Source organism: Chiloscyllium plagiosum, unplaced genomic scaffold, assembly GCF_037043375.1.
Source record: "Chiloscyllium plagiosum isolate Xiang-an unplaced genomic scaffold, Cpla_swu_hap1 HiC_scaffold_18, whole genome shotgun sequence".
NCBI lineage: Eukaryota > Metazoa > Chordata > Chondrichthyes > Orectolobiformes > Hemiscylliidae > Chiloscyllium > Chiloscyllium plagiosum.
Window position 1 is genome coordinate 45072145 of NW_028270156.1, and position 23006 is coordinate 45095150.

Here is a 23006-nt window from a genome sequence, read left to right on the forward strand (position 1 = left end):
CAGGGTGGGACTTGAAACCAGACCTTCTGGCACAAATTCCTAAAGTATTTTGAATCAACTTATTTGGTATATGTTATGGCACATCAAGACAGATGGAACTTAAACCTGGACCTTCTGGCCCAGAAGCAAGGACTACACCACTATACCACAAGATTTATTCAGAATCATGAATAGGTAAGGTTTAGAGATATATGGGCTAAATGCATGCGAACAGGACTAGTTTAGTTTGGCAAATTTGGTCAGCATAGATGAGTTGGACAGAGGGGTCTGTTTTCATGGAACATAGAACCATACAGCACATAACAGGCCCTTTGGCCCTCAATGTTGCACTGACCTGTGAACTAATCTAGACTTATCCCTCTACACTATCCCATCATCATCCATATGCTTATCCAAGGATTGTTTAAATCTCCCTAATGTGGCTGAGTTAACTACATTGGCAGGCAGGACATTCCACCCCCTTATCACTCTTGAGTAAAGAACCTGCCTCTGACATCTGTCTTAAATCTATCACCCCTAAATTTGTAGTTATGCTCCCTTGAACAAGCTGACGTCATTATCTTAGAAAAAGGACTTTCACTGTCTACCCTACCTAATCCTCTGATCATCTTGTATGTCTCTATCAAATCCCCTCTGACCCGTCTTCTTTCAAATGAGAACAGACCCAAGTTTCTCGGCCTTTCCTCATAAGACCTTCCCTCCAGACCAGGCAACATCCTGGTAAATCTCCTCTGCACCTTTTTTGATGCTTCCACATCCTTCCCGAAATATACACAACCAGAACTGTACACAATATTCCATGTGCGACCGCACTAGCATTTTGTACAGTTGCAGCATGACATTACGGCTCTAGAACTCAATCCCTCTAACAATAAAACCTAACACACCGCATGCCTTCTTAACAGCACTATCAGCCCGGGTGGCAACTTTCAGGGTTCTATGTACATGGACTCCAAGATCCCTCTGCACATCCACATTACCAAGAATCTTTCCATTGACCCATTACCAAGAATCTTTCCTGTTATTCTTCTCAAAATGCATCACCCAACATTTATCTGCATTGAACTCCATTTGCCTGCTCTCAGCCCAATTCTGCAGTTTATCCAAGTCCCCCAGCAACTGCAATTTTCTTTCAGATTGTCCACTACTCCACCGACTTCAGTGTCATCTGCAAACTTACTAACCCATCCACCTATGCCTGCATCTAAGTCATTTATAAAAATGACAAACAACAGTGGTCCCAAAACAGATCTTTGTGGCACATCACTAGTAACCGGACTCCAGGCTGAATATTTTCCAACAACGACCACTCGCTACCTTCTTACAGAAAGTCAGTTTCTAATCCAAACCACTAAATCACCCTCAATCCCATACCTCTGCATTTTCTCCAACAGCCTACCATGTGGAACCTTATCAAAGGCTTTACTGAAGTCCATGTACACCATGTCAACTGCCCTACTCTCCTCCAATTCTTGGTCACCTTCTCAAAAACTCAATAAGGTTTGTGAGACATTACCTGCCCTTCACGAAACCATGTTGGCTATCTGAAATCAAATTGTTGCTTGCGAGATGATTATAAATCCTTGTTCTTATAATCCTTTCCAAATCTTTTCCTTCAACAGACGTAAGGCTCCCATGTCTATAAATTATCTTGGTCATCTCTAATGCCATTCTTAAACAAGGGCACATCATTTGCAATCCTCCAGTGCTCTGGTACTAAGCCTGTACACAATGACGACTCAAAGATCAAAACCAAAGGCCCCGCATCTCCTCCCTAGCTTCCCAGAAAATCCTCGGATAAATCCAATTCAGCCCATAGGACTTGTCTACTTTCACTCCTTCTAGAATTGATAACACTTCTTTCTAGTCTAATGTCTCATATCTCATTCTTCTCCTCTACAATATTTTCCTTTTCCTGAGTGAAAACCGATGAGAAATATTCATTTAGCAGCTCTCCGATTTCCACAGGGTCCACACACAACTTCCCACTTCTGTCTTTGACTGGCCCTATTCCTACCCTAGTCATCCTTTTATTTCTCACATATCTGTTTCATGCTGTATAAATCCATGACTCTATAACTGTTGTTTACATTGCTATTTATTCAAGTAATGGGGCAAGCTCTAGTAGCCAACAAATTGGAGCCATGGGACGATGTGAGAGAGGAGATTTGGCAGGCAATACGAAGTTGATTGGTCTTTGAAATAGTTATCAATGATCAATTATCAATGACAAAGACTTTCTGCCTGCCAACAACTATGCGATTTGCTCCCAGATACCCTAGAATTTGGGGTGTGAATGCTCACGTCAAAAGCCATTGGACCTCTGCTTTGTAGTAAAAAGAATCAAGCTTGAAGATAGCTAGTTTATTTCCAACCATGAGCTATTGTAAGCTGTGACTTTTATGTCATAAGTCAGAGACCTTCATAAGTATGGATCAGTCACTCTGTGTCTTCTGAAAACAAGTGTTAGTACGTGGAGAAAGAAGATCAAGGAGCTGTGTCCTCATAAGCCAAAAATAATTGTCTCAGCAAATTTGGGGACATGGACCATTGAACTGCCTTTCCAGTGTTTTCCTCCACTTACAACACTCATTTTTTTGTGTCAATCTATATGTACTTGTAGAGGGGGAGATTGTAAGTGGGTTACAATTTTAATTGGTAGAGTAAAATGTTGATAGTTCATAATTGTTTGTCTATAGTTAGAATCTTTATTTGTAATAAATTGTAATTCTTGTTAAATATGTCATGCTAGGAGAAAGTGAAGACTGCAGATGCTAGAGATCAGAGCTGAAAATGTGTTGCTGGAAAAGCGCAGCAGGTCAGGCAGCATCCAAGGAGCAGGAGAATCGACGTTTCAGGCATGAGCCTGAAGAAGGGCTCATCCCGAAACGTCGATTCTCCTACTCCTTGGATGCTGCCTGACCTGCTGCGCTTTTCCAGCAACACATTTTCAAATATGTCATGCTGTCAACTTGAGTCTAAAAGATAGGTAAATTGGGGAATTCTATGTAGTTTTTAAAACCGATGATGACTCCAGGTATAGGGATAGGGCGGGTGGCTGTTGGGGTCGGGGTGGGGGGGTGATGATGATGGGATTGGAGCTTGATTATCAACACAGTACTCCAGTGGGATATAACATACTCTGTCTTTCAGGAGAAGAAAAGGCATTAAAGAGCATGCTTGCTCCAATCTAATTAAAAGCTGGAAAACAAATGCTGTTACTGATTGGAAATTACGTGGGAGGGGTCACCAGGAAATAAGTTTAGCATTCAGATTAGATCTTTATCCATTCCATTCAAATGTATTTACAGTATTTAGGGATAACAGATTATGGAAAATCTAATTTGTACGTCAAGATGTATGAGGATTGCCAAGTTTCTGGTTATATCAACTGGGAACATTTTAGCAATGATCTTCACTTAATCAGCTTGGATAAATTTAATTGTCATATCTTTAATAAAACACTATAAACTATATGATTTAACATCGAGTTAAATGCATACCCCATCTTCACTCAGCCAAGATTGACATCCTTTATAATTTGGCATTTTCCCCCCATAAATACATAGTAAGTATTATGAAAAAGACTGTCCCACCTGTAAGACTTATGAACCCATCAGATTGCCAGGAATTTTCCAATCACAGCAGTGTTATTGGGAACAGTAGGTAAACTCTTACCAGAGTATTGCGTGAGGTTAGAGTTCAAAGTGAATGAGGTCATTTCACTGAGGCCAGTAAGGCATGTCCCAGCTCGGCATGTCCCAGCTCGGCTTACAGCCTGGCCAAACAGAAGAAATCTCTCAAGCAAGCTTACAGCTAGGCTACATAGTATGTGCACTCTTCACCACTGGTGAAGTATGCTGGAAAAGCGCAGCAGGTCAGGCAGCATCCAAGGAACAGGAGAATCGACATTTCGGGCATAAGCCCTTCTTCAGGAAAGGGCTTTTTCCTGAAGAAGGGCTTATGCCCGAAACGTCGATTCTCCTGTTCCTTGGATGCTGCCTGACCTGCTGCGCTTTTCCAGCAACACATTTTCAGCTCTGATCTCCAGCATCTGCAGCCATCACTTTCTCTCACTGTTGAAGTATGCCCTAATATAGGAAGTAATTAGTCTTATCAGTCTTGCATCCTGTTTGACCAATGGCTCCCCAATAATGCAGTTCTATCTTAACAGTGCAATGAAATGTCAACCATTTAACATGGTTAAGTGAGTCAATATTGGACTTGAACTCATCTATTTATTTAACACATTCTCAGAAAATACACAAAAAAGTATAGCACTAATGTTCCATGCTAAAAACTTGCAAAATTTTCAATGATATCAGTGACAGGCAAACATGAATAGTGTTGAGTTTCCAAACTTTCATACTTGGTCAAGAAGTTAGAAGTGCATATAATATTCATCATTCTGTCAGACTGCTGAAGTGCTTACCATGCATTGCATGTTTCTGATCAGTGAGTAATTGAGACAGTGCCCAGAATGCATCTTCTTCATTCAAATACATCAGTAAAATTGCTGCAATTTGGCTCATTCCTTGACAATAACTCACTTCCTGTGAAGAGAAGCATTATTAATTTCCTACTCATAAGATATCATATTGTATCTGATGTTTCTATAAGAAACAAATAATGAATTATAAATTGAATAAAATAGAAAACTGAAAACAAATTATATTCTGCACAGAAAAAAAACACACCAGAACAAAAATGAATAGTTAATAAATTACTTAATAAATAAATGAGGAGAAACTTATAGCTGTTTAATTAACATTGCATATTGTGTATTCCTGGAAGAAATAAATAACAGGTTTAACTTGTTAATCATGTTATTATTCATGGTGATCTATTTTCACTGGACACTGGAAAAGTGTCTAGCTCTCCAAGCAGGTGTTTTATCCAAATTAGCATTCCACTGATGGCAAACGTGGTTTCAGCTGCCATAGTCCTGAGTTCACTGCTCTTCTATTTACCTTTTCTTGTCCTTCTCTAAGATGCTCATTAAACATACCTTTTTGATCAAACCTTGGGATACTACCCTAATATCTCCTTCTGTGTCTTGGTGTGAAACTTGGACCAATGACATTTTTGTGAAACTTGTTGAAATGTATTGCTACTTTGGTTCACTCTTCTTCCTCATTTACATATAACCTTTTGGTAACATAATCCACAATGATGCGGTTAGTTCTCACATGTACTCCAGGTCTATTTCTTTGTCGTCCCACTTGACTACTTTGTTGACTACTGCTCATTTGATATTCAATTCTAGATGAGATTAATTTTCCTTAAGTTAAACCCTGGAACGACTAAAGCTGATATCTTCTGCCCTTGCACAAGCTCTGTACCCTTGCCACTGAGTCCATTCTGTGTCCATTATTGCTTCAAACTGAACTCAGAAACTGGGGTGTGCTGTTTAATGTTAGCTGAGTTTCCAATCCCACACTGTCTCATGAAGACCATCGACTTTCACCGTAACTATTTCAGTCCCTGCCTCAGCTTATCTGCCACTTAATCCCTGATCCATGCCTTTGCCACTACTCAAATTGCTTCTTCAACATGCTCTTTGCTGATCTCTCATCCTTCACTATTCATTCAAAATGTCACTGCTCATATCCTAATCCATAATGGATCCTAATTGCCTTTCATCCCAGTTCCTTGCTACATTATACTGGTTGCTAATCTTCCTATTTAAAATTATCAATCTCCTTTTACTCTATTTATCCAAACAAGATTATCTAGATCTTCCCTCGTTCTTATGTTATTGGCTTTGTGTACGTTTAAGATCTCTATTTGTGATCGGAATCTATCACTTTTAACTTAATATGGAATTCATAGATTTGGTTACGAGATGAGAAATGCATCTTCAAGACTGAAATCTGCAAATTTCCAACATGAACTGCTTAAAACTGCAAGTTGACCATTGCTATTAGGGTTTTAAATAATATTTACTACATATGTCATTATACGTTAGGAATTAAACACAACTCAATTTTCTTACCGTGTTGTATACAGAGTAAGCGGCGAGTACATGAAACAATGCTTGCTGTCTGTATAAAGAAAATTCAACTACAATTAGAAATAATACAACTTCAAATATCAGTTAAAGAAAATCTCCTTTTCTTGTAGTTTGTGGATGTTACATTACGAAACTATTGGACAAGAACTTCTATCTAAGCATCATCATTTTAAAACCCAGTTTTAATGAAAAGCTCAATTAAGAACCTTCTTTTTCTTTATTCTGTCATGGGATATGGGTGTCATTGCAGCATTGATTACCCATCCCTAAATGCCCAGTGAGCAATTGAAAATGTCAATCACACTGCAATTGATTTGGAGTCACATGTAGGCCAGACCAGGTCAGACAGTCTTTCCTACAGGATATTAAGGTACCGGTGGGTTTTAAATGGATTCAAGTTGAGACTGTGGTGCTGGAAAAGCACAGATCAGGCAGCGTCCGAAGAGCAGGAGAATCAACATTTTGGGCAAAAGCTCTTCATCACGAAGGAGGTTTGAGAACCAAGACGTGGAGATAAAAATGGGAGGGGGGTGGGGTTGGGGTGAAGGTAGCTGACAGTGCGATGGAGGTGGTGGTTCTGGTGACAGGCCAGAGAAGAGGGTGGAGCAGACAGGTGGGAAGGAAGATGGACAAGTAGGACAGGTCATGAGGGCAGTGCTGAGTTGGAAGATTGGATCTGGGATAAGGTGGGGAGGAAGGGAAATGAGGAAACTGGTGAAATCCACATTGATCCCTTGTTAGTGGTCCCAAGGCGGAAGATGAGGTATTCTTCCTCTAGGCATTGGGTAGTTAGAGTTTGGTGATGGAGAAGGCCCAGGACTTGTATATCCTTGGCAGAGTGGGAGGGGAGTTGAAGTGTTCGGCCATGGGGCGGTGGGGTTGATTGGTGCGGATGTCTCAGACGTTTTCTGAAGTGTTCTGCAAGTAGTCGTCCTGTCTCCCCAGTGTAGAGGAGACTGCATTGGAAGCGATGGATACAGTAAATGACATGTGTGGAAGTGCAGGTAAAACTCTGATGGACTTTGGGGCCTTTGGCAGAGGTGAGGGGGGAGGTGTGGGTGCAGGTTTTGCAATTCCTGGGGTGGTAGGGGAAGGTGCTAGGAGGGGAGGGTGGGTTGGTGGGGGGCATGAACCCGACAAGAGAGTCACGAAGGGAATAGTCTTTATGGAAAGCAGATAGGGGTAGGGAGGGAAACATATCTCTGGTGCTGGGGTTCATTTGTAGGTGGCAGAAATGGCAGAGCATGATATGACGTATATGGAGGTTGGTGGGGTGGAAGGTGAGGACCGGGGTGAGGCGGGGTTCTGTCCTTGTTGTGGTTGGAGGGATAGGGTAAAGAGTCGAGGTATGGGAAGTGGATGAGATGCGCTGGAGGGCATCGTCGACTATGTGGGAGGGGAAATTGCGGTCCTCCTGGGAGCAGATGTGATGGAGGTGGAGGTATTGGGATAAGAGATAGCAATTTTATGGATGCAGCGTGGGAGGAGGTGTAGTCGGTGGGTTTGTAGAAGTTGTCTGTGTTGAGTCGGTCACCGTAAATGGAGATTGAGTGGTCCAGGAAGGGGAGGGAGGTTTGCGAGATGTTCCAGGTGAACTTAAGGTCAGGGTGGAATGTATTGGTGAAATTGATGAACTGTTCAACCACTTCGTGGGAACACGAGGTGACGCTGATGCAGCCGTAAATGTAACGGAGGAAAAGGTGGGGAATGGTGCTGGTGTAACTGCAGAAGATGGACTGTTCCACGTAACCAAAGAAACAGGCATAGCTGGGGCCCATGCGGGAGCCCATGGCTACCCCTTTGGTCTGAAGGAAATGGGAGGATTCAAAGGAGAAATTATTGAGGGTGAGGACCAGTTCAGCCAAACAAATAAGTGTGTCAGTGGAGGGATACTGTTGGGAATGCTGGGAGAGCAAGAAACTGAGGGCTTAGAGGCCCTCGTCATGGCAGATAGAGGTGTATAGGGACTGGATGTCCATGGTGAAGATGAGGCATTGGGGGCCAGGGAAACAAAAGTCTTGGAGGAGGTGGAGTGCATCGGTGGTGTCCCAAACGTATGTGGGGAGCTCCTGGACCAAGGGGATAGGACAGTATCAAGGTATGTGGAGGTGTGTTCGGTGAGGCAGGAGCAGGCCGAGACAATAGGTCACCCTGGGGCAGTAAGGCTTCTGAGTCTTGGGTAGATGGTAGAAGTGGGTGGTGTGGGGTTCCCAGACTATGAGGTTGGAAGGTGTGGGTGGGAGATCCCCTGAGATGATGAGGTTGTGTACGGTTTGGGAGATAATGGTTTGGTGATGGGAGGTGAGGTCATGGTCAAGGGGCAGTAGGAGGTGGTGTCTTTGAGTTGGTGTCTGGCTTCAGTGGTGTAGAGGTCAGTGTGCCAACTACCACTGCGCTGCCCCCCACCCCTTGTCCGCTGGTTTGATGATGAGGTTGAGGTTGGAGTGGAGGGAGTGGAAGCTGTGCATTGTGAGGGCGAGAGGTTGGATTGGTGAGGGGGTGAACAGGTTAAGGCAGTCAATGTCCCGTCAGCAGTTGGAAATAAAGAGATCAAGGGTGAGTAACAGACCAGCACGGGGTGTCCAAGAGGATAGGGTGTGTTGGAGGCAGGAAAAGGGGTCCTCGGAGGGAGGGCGGGCGTCTTGGTGGAAAAAATAAGCCCGGAGATGGAGGCAGCAGAAGAAGTGTTCGATGTTGCAACGCTTGTTGAATTTGTTGATCTGGGAGCATTGCTGAAACGAATGTTTACTTCAAGTTCAGTGTGTGTGAGAGTATTCCAGTTCTGGGTGGGCAGTGGGTCAAAGCAAATGCATTTGCATCTAAATTGGCATAAATACCAAATATCAGTCAAACGATTTTGGTACAGGAAATTGAAACATAAACATGGTATAATATGAATGTTGCTTTGAAATTATAGTTGTGGTATATTGTCTCAGCATATTAAATATCAGATCCTTGATCTGAATCTCGAGTACCACAATGAATTAGTACTTAAGGCTAATAGAACTCCTTTGACATGGGCTAGATATTTTAGGAAAAAAACATGTGTTCAGCTATTTTCTTCCATTGTTCTAGTGCATATAAATTGGAATGAAAAGTCATGCAGCATCAATGGGGCAAGTCAATATCTTTGACAAAATCCTTACAATTTTGTCCCCTTAGTGTACAGTAGGCAAAGAAATGTTTACATCTACACAATATCTCAAGGTGGAATATATTTCCAAGTCACAATAGGAATACAGCAAAAGACATCCTCTGAAATTCCCATTAGAAAACAAGGCATGAACTCAGACGTCGATTCTGCTGCTCCTCGGATACTGCTGATGTGCTTACTTTTCCAGCAACATACTCAACTCTGATCTCAGCATCTGCAGACCTCACTTTCTCTCAGTCAATGGTTGCAGATTTTGAAAGCAGATCTGCAACAGCGGCTCTTAAAATGTTCCAATCGACCTGTTCTGAGATGTTATGATACAACTTTGGAGCAGATGCAACTTGAACCCAGGCCTCCTGGCTCAAAGTTAAGGACACTACCACTGCACGACAACCCCAAACAGCGGTTCTGGAGATGTTAATTGCTAACACCTGCAGTCTTGATGTGGTGAAAATTTAACTCCTGTTAAACACTTGTGCAAACAAATTAATTTATTTGTATGTCTATATGGAGTAATTTAATTGAATAAGTAATCATTTGATAATTGTAGATTCAGGAAAATTAACTATTTTCATTTGCTATTTTTTATAGTGTTTGTTGAATGGTTTGCATCAAATACTTAGATTACTTTTACCCATTTGAGGATTTATTTAAATAAGGTTTAATTTAGATACCTATAAGATTTCAAAAGAAAAGTAGGATCAATCTGGATGCTTTTTTAAATGTAGTGCTGCCTTACCAGAAAATCTGAAAGCCTTGACTCAAGTGGCATGGAGAACTATGACAGATCAACTATTAGGATTTACGATTCTGATTATTATAAATAGTAATAAATATAGCAGTAAAAATTCAACTTTTAGCTGTTGATGGAAATGAACATAGAGTCATAGAGATGTACAGCATGGAAACAGACCCTCCGGTCCAACCTGTCCACGCCGACCAGATATCCCAACCCAATCTAGTCCCATCTGCCAGCACCCGGCCCATATCCCTCCAAACCCTTACTATTCATTTACCCATCCAGATGCCTCTTAAATGTTGCAATTGTACCAGCCTCCACCACTTTCTCTGGCAGCTCATTCCATATACGTACCACCCTCTGTGTGAAAAAGTTGCCCCTTAGGTCTCTTTTATAACCTTTCCCTCTCACTCTAAACCTATGCCCTCTAGTTCTGGAGTCCCTGACCCCAGGGAAAAGACTTTGCCTATTTACCCTATCCAAACCCCTCATAATTTTGCAAACCTCTAGAAGGTCACCCCTTAGCCTCTGACGCTCCAGGGAAAACAGCCCCAGCCTGTTCAGCCTCTCCCTGTAGCTCAAATCCTCCAACCCTGGCAACATTCTTGTATATCTTTTCTGAACCCGTTCAAGTTTCACAACATCTTTCCGATAGGAAGGAGACCAGAATTGCACACGATATTCCAACAGTGGCCTAACCAATGTCCTGTACAGCCGCAACATGACCTTCCAACTCCTGTACTCAATACTCTGACCAATAAAGGAAAGCACACCAAACGGCTTCTTCACTATCCTATCTACCTGCGACTCCACTTTCAAGGAGCTAAGAACCTGCACTCCAAGGTCTCTTTGTTCAGCAACAGTCCGTAGGACCTTACCATTAAGTGTATACGTCCTGCTAAGATTTGCTTTCCTAAAATGCAACACCCCGCATTTATCTGAATTAAACTCCATCTACCACTTCTCAGCTCGTTGGCCCGTCTGGTCAAGATCCTGTCGTAATCTGAGGTAACCCTCTTCGCTGTCCACTACACCTCCAATTTTGGTGTCGTCTGCAAACTTACTAACTGTACCTCTTATGCTCGCATCCAAATCATTTATATAAATGACAAAAAGTAGAGGACCCAGCACCGATTCATGTGGCACTCCACTGGTCACAGGCCTCCAGTCTGAAAAACAACCCTCCACTATCACCCTCTGCCTTCTATCTTTGAGCCAGTTCTATATCCAAATGGCTAGTTCTCCCTGTATTCCATGAGATCTAACCTTGCTAACCAGTCTCCCATTGGGAACCTTGTCGAACGCCTTACTGAAGGCCATATAGATCACATCTACCACTCTGCCCTCATCAATCCTCTTTGTTACTTCCTCAAAAAACTCAATCAAGTTTGTGAGACATGATTTCCCACGCACAAAACCATGTTGACCATCCCTAATCAGTCCTTGTCTTTCCAAATACATGTACATCCTGTCCCTCAGGATTCCCTCCAACAACCTGCCTACCACCGAGGTCAGGCTCACTGGTCTATAGTTCCCTGGCTTGTCCTTACCACCATTCTTAAACAGTGGCACCACATTAGCCAACCTCCAGTCTTACATGATTTCATAAATTCAGAACTCTGGGTATTTCTGAGATGAATCTAAAATGAACATTTCAAGAAAGTTTGGAGTTATGCTCTGCTTTCTGCCTGTCTTTTTTCAAAATGGCTGCTGAACTCATCCGAGAAACCGGAGAGCTGTGACTGATTTTCATACTTGAAATCAAGCCAGTGATGATATTACTGGCATGGGTTATGCAGGGCCACCAAGACAGTGGCCAAGACCAGGATATGAGACAAAACAGAGAAGAGAATGCAGGCATCTTGAGGTAGCCACAAATATGAGAGCCAAACCAAGAGAAGCAGTAGAGTACAGGATTGAGAAACAAATACTCAATGAGAGAGAATGAGAACCTGAAACTATAAGGGAGCTTTGCATGAGGAACAGGAAGGCCAAGATATGCAATATTAGAAATAAAAGCATTGAGATGCATGAGAACATTGAAGACAGAAGGGAGAAAGCAAAACAAAAAGATGTTAACATGTATTTAGTTAGTGCCTTTAAAAGTAGTAAATATCCAAAGGCGCTATACAGAAGTCCGTTATTTCTGATTCTGGCCCCAAATTACGACGTGCCGTTCCTGGAACAATATGCCACTCGGTATATATCAACCAAAACACTGGCATTCTTTGTGACCATGTCATCTTTAAAAAAATTGCTGTGCACCTGGACAAACACTGACATTCTGAAGCTGCCCTGTTCATTGGCAGGCAAGATCAGCACTCCTCTTCATTAAATTAGCGGAATGGTCCTCACCCTCAACAACTTCTCCTTCGAATCCTCCCACTTCCTCCTGATCAAAGGGGTAGCCTTGGGCACGTGCATGGGCCTCAGCTATGTCTGCCTCTTCAGAGGATACGTGGAACAGTCCATCTTCTGCAGTTATACTAGCATCTTCTTCGACCTCTTACTCCTTACCCTGATGATTGTACCGGCACCACCTCGTGTTCCCACGAGTAGACAGAACAGTTCATCCACTTCACTAACACCTTCCACCCTGACCTTAAGTTCACTGGACCATTTTGGACACCTCCCACCCTTTCTGGACTTCCCCGTCTCCATCTCCAGTGACCAACTCAACACGGATATCTATTTCAAATCCACAAAGACACCCACAGCTACCTGGACTACACCACCTCCCACCCCATCTCCTGTAAAAATGCAATCCTTCACTCCCAATTCCTTTGACTCCACTGTATCTGCTCCCAGGATGTGCAATTCCACTCTAGGATATTCCAGATGGCCTCCTATTTCCAGGACTGCAATCTTCCCTCCCATGTGATCAACAATGCCCTCCAGTGGATCTCCTCCTCTTCCCGCACCTCCGCCCCTGAACCCCACCCCTTCAAACGCAACAAGGATAGGACACCCATGATCCTCACCTTCCACCCACTAATACCTGGATACAATGCATGATCCTCCACCATTTCTGCCATGTACAATCAGACCCCACCATCAGAGACATATTTTCCTCTCCACTCCTATCAGCATTCCGCAGTGACTCTGTGACTCCCTCATTAGGTTCATCCACCTGCGCAAAACCAACAACTTACCCTCCCCGCCTGGCAGCTTCCCTTGCCACTGCAAGAGATGTAAAACCTACACCCACATCTCCCCTCCTCATTCCCCTCCCCCATCCCCTGCATCTCCATCCAAGGCCCCAAAGGATCTTTTCCCCAACCAGCAGAGATTTTCCTGCACATCCATGCATCTCACCTCCTATGTCTGTTGCTCTCAATGTGGTCTCCTCTAAATTGGGGAGACAAAGCACCAATAGTGGACCATTTCAGGGAACATGTCTGGGACACACGCACCCAACAACACTACTGCCTTGTGGCTAACCACTTCAACTCCCCCTACCATTCCACCAAGCACATGCAAGTCCTGGGCCTCCTCCACTGCCAAATCCAAGCCACCCGAAGATTGGAGGAAGAATGCCTCGTCTTCCGCCTTGGGACCCTTCAATCACATGGCATCAATGTCTACTTCACTAGTTTCTAAATCTCCCTTCACCCCCACCTCACCCCAGATCCAACTCTCCAACTCGGCACCGCCTTCTTGACTTGTCCCACTTGTCCATCTTCCTTCCCACCTATTTGCTCCACCCTCCCCACCGACCTATCACAATCACCCCCAACTTGCATTCACCTATCGCCTTCCCAGCTACCTCCCACCCAGCCTCAGCCTCATCTTTCTATTTATCTCTCAGCACCCCACCCCCTCTACATTTCTGAGAAAGGGCTTATGCCTGACTATCCTGCTCCTTGGATGCTGCCTAACCTGCTGTGCTTTTGCAGCACCACACTTTTCGAATCTTCAGAAAGTGACTTCCACCTCCGTCTGAACGTTTGTTAACATCAACTACCCCTTTCTCACAGCCTATTTCCATATCAGATTCCTATTCAACATGTCTACATGCACCTGCACCTAGCCCAGAGGGCATGAGGTGATCACACCAGACATGGTCAAACATTGCAGACCCCCTCAATTAAACTAGACTTATTCATACCATGGATGAACCCCCAGAATCCACCCTTAAAAATACCATTGACCTCTCTTCACAACTATAGTCACCCCTACTACAGAGCCTGCAGCTTCCAGTCCTGAGGATATCTTGCAAGTCTCATTCCCATAGCCATGGCTGCTCTTGCCCCCATTTTCACCTCGCTTTCTCCATGGATTTGTGGATGGATCCAACAGACTATTGCCTAACACCTTGAGTGACCTGACCAGAAAGCAATGACATATCTAGATCCTTGACTGATGGCTGCCAATCTCCTTGACTGCATTACACTTTAAGCCTCAGACTCGTTACTATGCAGCCATTGTGCTCATCATGGCTCACTCTCCAGATTGAGGCAAAAATCAGGCAACGACCACCTCAACTTGATGCTTCCCTGTGGACTGGTATTGGAGCTGCCCTTGATTTGCTGTGTCTGGAACCCCTGACTGATTGATGTGGCCATGGACTTCAGTTAGGACCATCCCCAAGACTTTGAGGAAAGGTTAATGTTTGCTGCACATGGAATGTGCTTGGCATTCAAGATATTTGTATACAGAGTAGATATGAAACTGATATAGTACACTGCCAAAAGCAAAGCCTGTGCCCCCTTGACTGAGGACTGATGACCAATAGCCTTGTTGTTCGACTGTGCTAATTGGCAAGGCAAGGATGCCGACAGTATCCAGGTCAGCACTATGTGAGTAAGTGCTAAGGAGACAAGTGACCATCCCTGAGATGCAGCTTGGTCCAGTGTGTGAGCAAGGTGCCCGTCCGTGCACATAGGGTCCCTGCTGCAGCCTGCCAATAGTTGATACCAGTGTGCTCTGCAATGGAGGTCTACACTTCCAGAGCCGCCAGTATGGAAGCGATGCCATGGTGGTCATAAGGGATTGGCAACAATAAGATACCAAGATCCGTGGATGAGAAGTCCTTGCGCCTGGTGCCCATGGATCATGCCCTGCACTGCAGTTTGGTTTTAGGCAACATGGAGATTGGTCAGAATAAGTAATGAGTTGACTTCTCTGATGCCCATGATTTTCATGTTGGTTTTGCTTGATGTCTAGTTTGTTTGACAAGTTTGTTAAGATGGGATGCTGAATGTTAATGAGACGAGTTGTGCTGTCAATAAGCCATTTATTAAATAAAAATTAATTGGCAACTTATCACTGCCTAGCAAATAACTCACTGCACCATTTGTGCAAAGCATAAAAGATGGAGTGATTTGCTCCTGAAGTCAAGATGGGCCTTGTTGGACTTCTTGTTCACCTCTAATACACATTTTTCCATTGCTGGGTATGACCTCAGATGGTGTCTGTGGAACCAAACCATGCTTACTGACTCTTTTTGTCTGATTGCTGCCAGTGAGGTACTGAAGTTTTCTTATATTTGCAATACCTCACCACATCTCACATTCCACTGACTCCAATTAGTCAGTTTTCCCCACAGTTATGCATGTTTACACAGATAAAGGTGGGGACCTTCTCCAATTCTGGTTCCTCCTTGCAACTATGCACCACTTTGTTCAGGAGGTATTAAGCTTTTGAAAGTTTGAAGAGCACATAAATGCATGACTACCACATGGCTACACCATATTTTTTTATGGGAAGTAAACAAATATGCAAAATGAGAGTTAGCTGCGTCTCCTTTCCCAATTCAATGTGAAAATAATTCTGATTTGAAATGGCAGTAATAAAATGTCACCTGCTATATTGTATGTCACCTTGCAAGTAAAGTCTGTAAAAGTAGTGGTTTCAGACAGCTTAGCATCCAGCAACACAAGAAGCTAATAAGATCAAAGGAAGTAACTGTACCTTGCATATTTTGCCCATTTATTTGTTGCAGAGAAATGATGGCCAGAATTACCTTGGTAGATTTCCTGAAGCTATTATCCTTTTCTTGATCTCTAGGTTTGAAGCAGTGTTGACTCATGTAACCACTTCCTGCTAAGCAGCCTGACTGTTTTTGCTGTGTGAAATATGCCTAAGGATGGCAGACATTTAAGAGCTGCAGCAATGTATTTTTCACTTCCTGCTAATTGAAGGTTTTTGCAGGTAAGTATATTGTATGTCAAGAGCTCACCAGGAATGTAGAAAGATGGCAAATTCAGAAAACATAGAAAGAAAAATTTCCTTTCAGACATACTCTCAAGAGTTTGCAACTTCACTTGTACTATTTGCACTGAAGTACAGTACCAGAAAATTGTTGCGAAAGAATAAAATTAATCTTGATCTGGAAATTGAATTGTTTCTTAGAAACAAGGTGCCTGGCGTGTCCCACAAGGATAATGTCAGTACCAACATCTTTCTTATTTTCCCTATAGTTCAAGAATTCCCAACCATCAACAGATCTTCATTAGGTTTTACTGTTAGCAACAGTAAAATCTAAAGATATACTATACTCTGTTATTAATCTCAATTTCCATCTTTATGCATAACTTGCACAGAAACTTAGAATGATTTTCTGTGATCTATTTCAAGTCTATGAGTCAATCCATTCCAACATGCTATGCAAATAATTACTATGCAATGTTCACCAATTTTGTATCCAGTTTCCAGCAACACATCTGTGTTAGACTGCATGAATCTTTAACCAATACAGAACAACGGATGTTGTGGTGCTAGTTCAAAAGCTGTAACTCAATTAAGAGATTCCAATGATATGTGGAAGTACATACCACATGGTTTGACATCAGCATTTAAGCTCATTGGAATTCAGTTATTAACTCTCTCCTTCCATTTGACCAACTGCAATTCAAGACTTTTTAAATACTAAAAGCGGTAGGTTAAGGAAACATAGAAGTCTACCTCCAGGAAATTACTGAGTTTCAACATTTAAGTTACATAAGCAAATTAAGCAGTGACTTGTAATATTGTGCAATAATGTGCCAATCTCCCCAAAATTTGATCTCATCCAAAACACTTGCCAGTATGTTGTGGTTCTGTTCGCCGAGCTGGAAGTTTTTGTTGCAAACGTTTCGTCCCCTGGCTAGGCGACATCATCAGTGCTTGGGAGCCTCCTGCGAAGCGCTTCTTTGATGTTTCCTCCGGTGTTTATAGTGGTCTGTCCCTGCCGCTTCCGGTTGTCAGTTTCAGCTGTCCGCTGTAGTGGTTGGTATATTGGCTCCAGGTCGATGTGTTTGTTGATGGAGTTTATGGATGAATGCCATGCCTCTAGGAATTCCCTGGCTGTTCTCTGTCTGGCTTGCCCTATGATAGTAGTGTTGTCCCAGTCTAATTCATGTTGCTTGTTGTCTGCGTGTGCACACATGAATTCGACTGGGACAACACTACTATCATAGGGCAAGCCAGACAGAGAACAGCCAGGGAATTCCTAGAGGCATGGCATTCATCCACAAACTCCATCAACAAACACATCGACCTGGAGCCAATATACCAACCACTACAGCGGACAGCTGAAACTGACAACCGGAAGCGGCAGGGACAGACCACTATAAACACCGGAGGAAACATCAAAGAAGCGCTTCGCAGGAGGCTCCCAAGCACTGATGATGTCGCCTAGCCAGGGTTCGAAACGTTTGCAACAAAAACTTCCAGCTCGGCGAACAGAACCACAACGAGCACCCGAGCTACAAATCTTCGCACAAACTTTGAACTTGCCAGTATCTTTACTCACATCAAGTCCCTTTTGTTCTTGTGCTCACTGACCTATAACGGCTTCCAGTCTGGCAACACCTTGGTTTTAAAATTCATCCTTATTTTCAAGTCACTCCACAGTCCAGCCTCTCTACTATTTACATACCCTCCTCTAGCCCTGTGTTACTCCAGCTGTGGCCTCTTGTATGTCACTGATTTTACTCGGTTCACCGTTAGTAGTGATACCATTAGAATTCTCTCTAAACATTTCTCTCCTCTATAACCTGCTTCTTAAAAACTACCTTTGTGAACAGCCCTTTGGTCTTCCATCAGAAAACAGAGTCAGCTACCTGCTCTGATTCAGTTCCCCAGGCAGCTATTTAAAACAGCTTGAAAATGAGGTGCAATAGCTACCAGGTTTTCATTTGTATTCTAGCCTGGTGTAAAGATGTGGAGATCTTTACCAGCTGTTGACAGCTTTAATATCTTCCCTGAAATTTTGATTTAAAGCAATGGCTCCAGAAGTTAAATATATTCTTAAACGGTCTCCTAACTGAAAGATATTGGAAAATTTATTTCCCAAGGAAATCAAGACCTCATAGTCCACTTGTGAGATAGGTTTAATTTTCTAAAGTCAGAATGCCTACAGTGCAGATAGAAGTCATTCAATCCTTTGAGTCTGCACCAACCCTCCAAAGAGGATTCCACCCAGGCCCACACCACCAATCTCCGTAACCCCACCTTTACCTTGCCCAATCTACTTAACCTGCACATCTTTGCACTGTGGGAGGAAACCCATGCAAACATGGGGAGAATATGCAAACTCCACACAGATAGTCACCCAAGGCTGCAATTGAACCTGGGTCCTTGATGCTGTGAGGCAGTAGGCTAACCACTGTACTGCCCTTTTACTAACAACTTTACTGACAAATCACCAGTGATTTTAACTCCCCGATCTTGCTGATCAATGTCTCAACTATTTCAGCTGGGAAGGTGGCAGGACAGGTAGAAAATTATTCAATTTGATACTGTTGGTGAACTGCAGGTTAAATGTGGGATAGGTTACTGGAGTGTTTCATAGCCATTCTAGAGTGGTAAGAGAGTTAAATGATCATCTTTTAATCTGAGGCTTTGTGCAATCCAGGAGACATTGGGGCCGAGTAGTATTATCACTAGACTATTAATGCAGAGAACCAAGTAATGTTCTGGGTACCTGGGTTTAAATCCCCAGTGCAATATGAATGCAATAACAATCTGGAGTTAGTGATGTCAGCATCTCTGGGATGCAGGCCTAATCAGTTGCATCAGCAGCCATGATCCTACTGAATGACACAACAGGGTCAAGTAGCCGAACAGCAATACGATTGCTACAGGTTACCTCTGCTGAGGCTGCAGGAAGAAGTTCAGGTGCTCTTGAAGTGCTGCTTCTGTTAAAATGCTAAGGCTACGGAAGCAGGCTGCAGAGATTACAGCTTTGGAGCACATGAGCAGGTAGTGGACTGGGGACTTTCTCTGTTGGACTTGGAGCCTACTATAAACAAGGTGCCCAGAAAAGGAAGCTGAAAAATGTGTTGCTGGAAAAGCGCAGCATAAGCCCTTCTAACATCGATTCTCCTACTCCTTGTATGCTGCCTGACCTGCTGCGCTTTTCCAGCAACACATTTTTCAGCTCTGATCTCCAGCATCTGCAGTCCTCACTTTCACCCAGAAAAGGAAGCCAGAAGGACACTCTCCCTTACATCGCCAGCAAAACTGCATTAGGACAAGAAATGTTATCTGGCCTCTCACCAGGTCACTACAGTTCCCATTGCTTCAAACACTTTGTGCTGCATTGGAAGTAAAGCCGATATCTTCCAATGTCTTCTGCCATTGAATCTTACAGCTCAGAAATAGCTCCAAGCTCCCGCATCCCCCATACCTCAGTTCATCTGCAGATGGCTGGTTAAATCTTTGTTTCTACAGGATGGGTAGGGCTAAAATCTAACTCATGCTGGAACTTCCCTCTGCGAATGTCTGCATGTCTTGACCTTCAGTTCCAAAATCAACTTGTTTGCCAGTTCAGAAATGCTAAGGGAGAATGGTAGGCCAGCCTTCAATTCCTTTTCAGTGTGAAAAATCTTTAAGAAGCAAAGGTCACAAGGATCAGATGGGACATGAGAACCAACAACAAAAAAAGAGAAATAAAACACTGAAGTGAATTTAGTTTTAATTGTACTTTTCCTGCTCCAGGTCCCAATACTAACCAAGTTATATGCAACTCAAAAAGCCAGACCCAAATAAGACAAAGGAGCAGAAGTGAGGACATTCGGCCCATCGAATGTGCTCTGCCATTAAATCGTGGCTGATAGGTTTTTCAATCCCACTTTCCCGTTTTCTCCCTGTAACCTTTGATCCCCTTGGCAATCAAGAACCTATCTATTTTTTTTAAATATACTCAACAGCTTCCACAGCCTTCTGTGGCAATGAATTCCACAGAAGTTTCTCCTTATCTCCATTCTAAAAGGTCTTTTCTTTATTCTAAGGGTGTGCCCTCAGGTTCTTGGCTCTCCCGCCAATGGAAACATCTTACCAATTTCAACTCTGTCCAGGTTGTTCAGTATTCTATAAGTTTCAATCAGATCTCCTCTCATTCTTCTAAATTCCATTGAGTATAGTCCCAGAGTCCTAAATATTCCTCATATGGTAAGCCTTTCATTCTTGGGATCATTCTCGTGAACCTCCTCTGGACCCGCTCCTGGGCGGATACATCCTTCCTGAGGTGTGGGGCCCAAAATTGCTCACAATATTCTAAATGTGGCCTGATCTGAGCTTTATAAAGCCTCAGATGTACATCCCTGCTTTTATATTCTCGTCCTCTTGAAATGAATGACAACATTGTATTTGCTTCCTAACTACTGACTCAACCTGTAAGCTTACCTTTTAATATACTCTTTAACACAACAATCTCAAATATACAAAGCTCTTCATTCTCAGATCCCTAAATGTTTACTTTTGTTCTGTGACATCAAAGTCATTTTCTTTCTCATTTTTACAATATTCATTTTACCTAATCTCAACATTTTATTTTCAATTTTGCTCTCAACACATGCTTTAAGCCAACATGGCTACTGCTATTTTGCTACAGAAACATTGAAACATAGAAAATAGGTGCAGGAGTAGGTTGATTGGTCCTTCGAACCTACACCACCATTCAATACTATCATAGCTGATCATGCAATCTCAGTATCCCATACCTGCCATCTCTCCATACCCCTTAATCCCTTTAGCCACAAGGGACACGTCTAGCTCCTTCTTAAATATATCTAATCAACTGGTCCCAACAGTTTCTTTCAGTAGAGAATTCCACAGGTTCACAACTCTGATTGAAGAAATTCTTCCTCATCTCAGTCCTGAATGGCTTACCCCTTATTCTTAGACTGTGACTCCTTGTTCTGGAGTTTGGCAACATTGGGAACATTCTTCTCGCATCTAGCCTGTCCAGTCCCATCAGGATTTTATATGTTTCTGTGAGATTCTCCCTTTGTTTTTCTAAATTCTAGCCAATTCAACCCAGTTGACCCAGTCTTTCCTCATATTTCAATCCTGCCATCCCAGGAATCAGTCTGGTGACTTTCACTGGACACCCTCAAAAGCAAGAATGTTCTTCCTCAGACGAAGAGACCAAAACTGCATACGACACTTAAGGTGTGGCCTCACCAAGGTCCTGTATAACTGCAGCAAGACATCTTTATTCCAATACTCAAATCCTCTTGCTATGAAGGACAGCATGCCATTAGCTTTCATCACTGCATACTACGTCTGCATGCCAATATTCAACGACAGTTCCACCATGACACCCAGGTCTCATTGTATCTCATCTTTTTCTAATCTGACACCATTCAGATAATAATCTGAATTTTTGTGACTGAACTGGATAACCTCCACATTTAACCACATTATATTGTAATTGCCAAATATTTGCCCACTCAGCTAGTCTGTCCAAGTCACCCTGCAAACTCTTAGCATCCTCCTCGCAGCATACACTGCCACTCAGCTTAGCGTCACCTGCAAAGTTGGAGATATGGCATTCAGCTCCTTTGCCCAAATCATTAATGTAAATTGTGAACAGCTGAGGTCATAGCACTGAACCCTGCAGCACCCCTACTCATCACTGCCTGCCACTCTGAAAAGGACCCATACAGGCTGTACATCTGAATAAACCTGTCCAGTGGTTATCTCAATGGTCTGTGGTAATAAAATCTCATAAGAACAGCATCCCTCGCTGACACAATCTTAATAGCTATCTTTTGTATTAATTTTTTTGCATGTCCAATGATGCAGAAGCTGGTAGGACATGTTAGATGTTACTCACAAAAAGACAGCTGTAATTAAAAAAAAGTCAATTTTCACGAGTCTTTCTTTAGTATATTATTTGACATTGAAAAGACTAAAATATGTTGTCATTACTATCAAAACCTCAAAGATTTTACTTATACTATAGATCCTTCTTAGTGACACTGTTTAACATACCACATATTTGAACCAGTATGCTGGAACGAGATAGTCAAACCAAAAATGAAAAAAACGCATTTCCTTTAAATGTTACTCCTTTATTTTCCCAAACAGTATCAAAAGTGCTTCACCTTTCATGTATGCTGAAGATCATGAATTCGTAAACTTTGTTGATAGCTAAAATTCCATTGTCTTTTTTTAAAATTTTGGAAATACTGGAAGGAAAATGAGTTGGCTACCATTGTTAAGAAATACATATTCCATGATCAAAGCCAACAGGAATTTATGCAATGCCATGACAAAGCAGAGACATAGCACAAATTTAGGGCAACTTCAAGAAACTGAAGTGGAAAAGCCATAGAAATAGTGTGTCCACATGAGCAGGTCGGAGGCTGGAAATTCAGCAGCTCAAAACTCACCCCTGATTCCTAAAAGCCTGTTCATTATCTACAAGGCACATGTTAGGAGTTTAATGGAATACACTCTATTTGTTGGATAAGTATGGATCCAACAACACAAGATACTTGTTATCATCCAAGACAAATCAATCTGTTTGATCAGCAACCCATCCACCATTCACTCCCTCCTCTATAAAGTGCACAGATAATGTGTACAAGATGGACTGCAGCAACTCACCAAGAGTCCTTGAACAGTACCTTTAAATCTCCCCAAAAGTCTGCATTTCATTTTAAAATTATACCTCCTTGTTATTGACCCTTCAAGTAATAGCTGCTTTCTATTTAAAAATGTAAGAACAGAAGGAGTAGGCCATCTTGCCCTTCAAGCCTGCTCCGCCATTCCATAGTCATGGCTGATCTTTTCATGTCCTCAGCTCCACTTACTTGCCCTCTCACTGTAACCCTTAATTCCTTTAGTGTTCAAAAAAATCCATCTTAGCTTTAAAAACATTTACT

The 23006-nt window shown here is 42.7% G+C and overlaps 1 protein-coding gene across 5 annotated transcripts in view; it reads right to left on the minus strand.

The window, feature by feature from the left end:
- LOC122557824 (uncharacterized) overlaps positions 1-23006 on the minus strand; it is a 272621-nt gene that overhangs the window by 81981 nt on the left and 167634 nt on the right. For all 5 annotated transcript variants that reach the window (XM_087996567.1, XM_043705913.2, XM_087996568.1 and 2 more), the window contains 2 exons: positions 5996-6044; positions 4433-4553 (listed from right to left, as the gene is read on the minus strand). In XM_087996567.1, coding sequence (XP_087852693.1) covers positions 4433-4553; positions 5996-6044 — 170 coding nt within the window. The remainder of the gene's footprint in view (positions 1-4432; positions 4554-5995; positions 6045-23006) is intronic.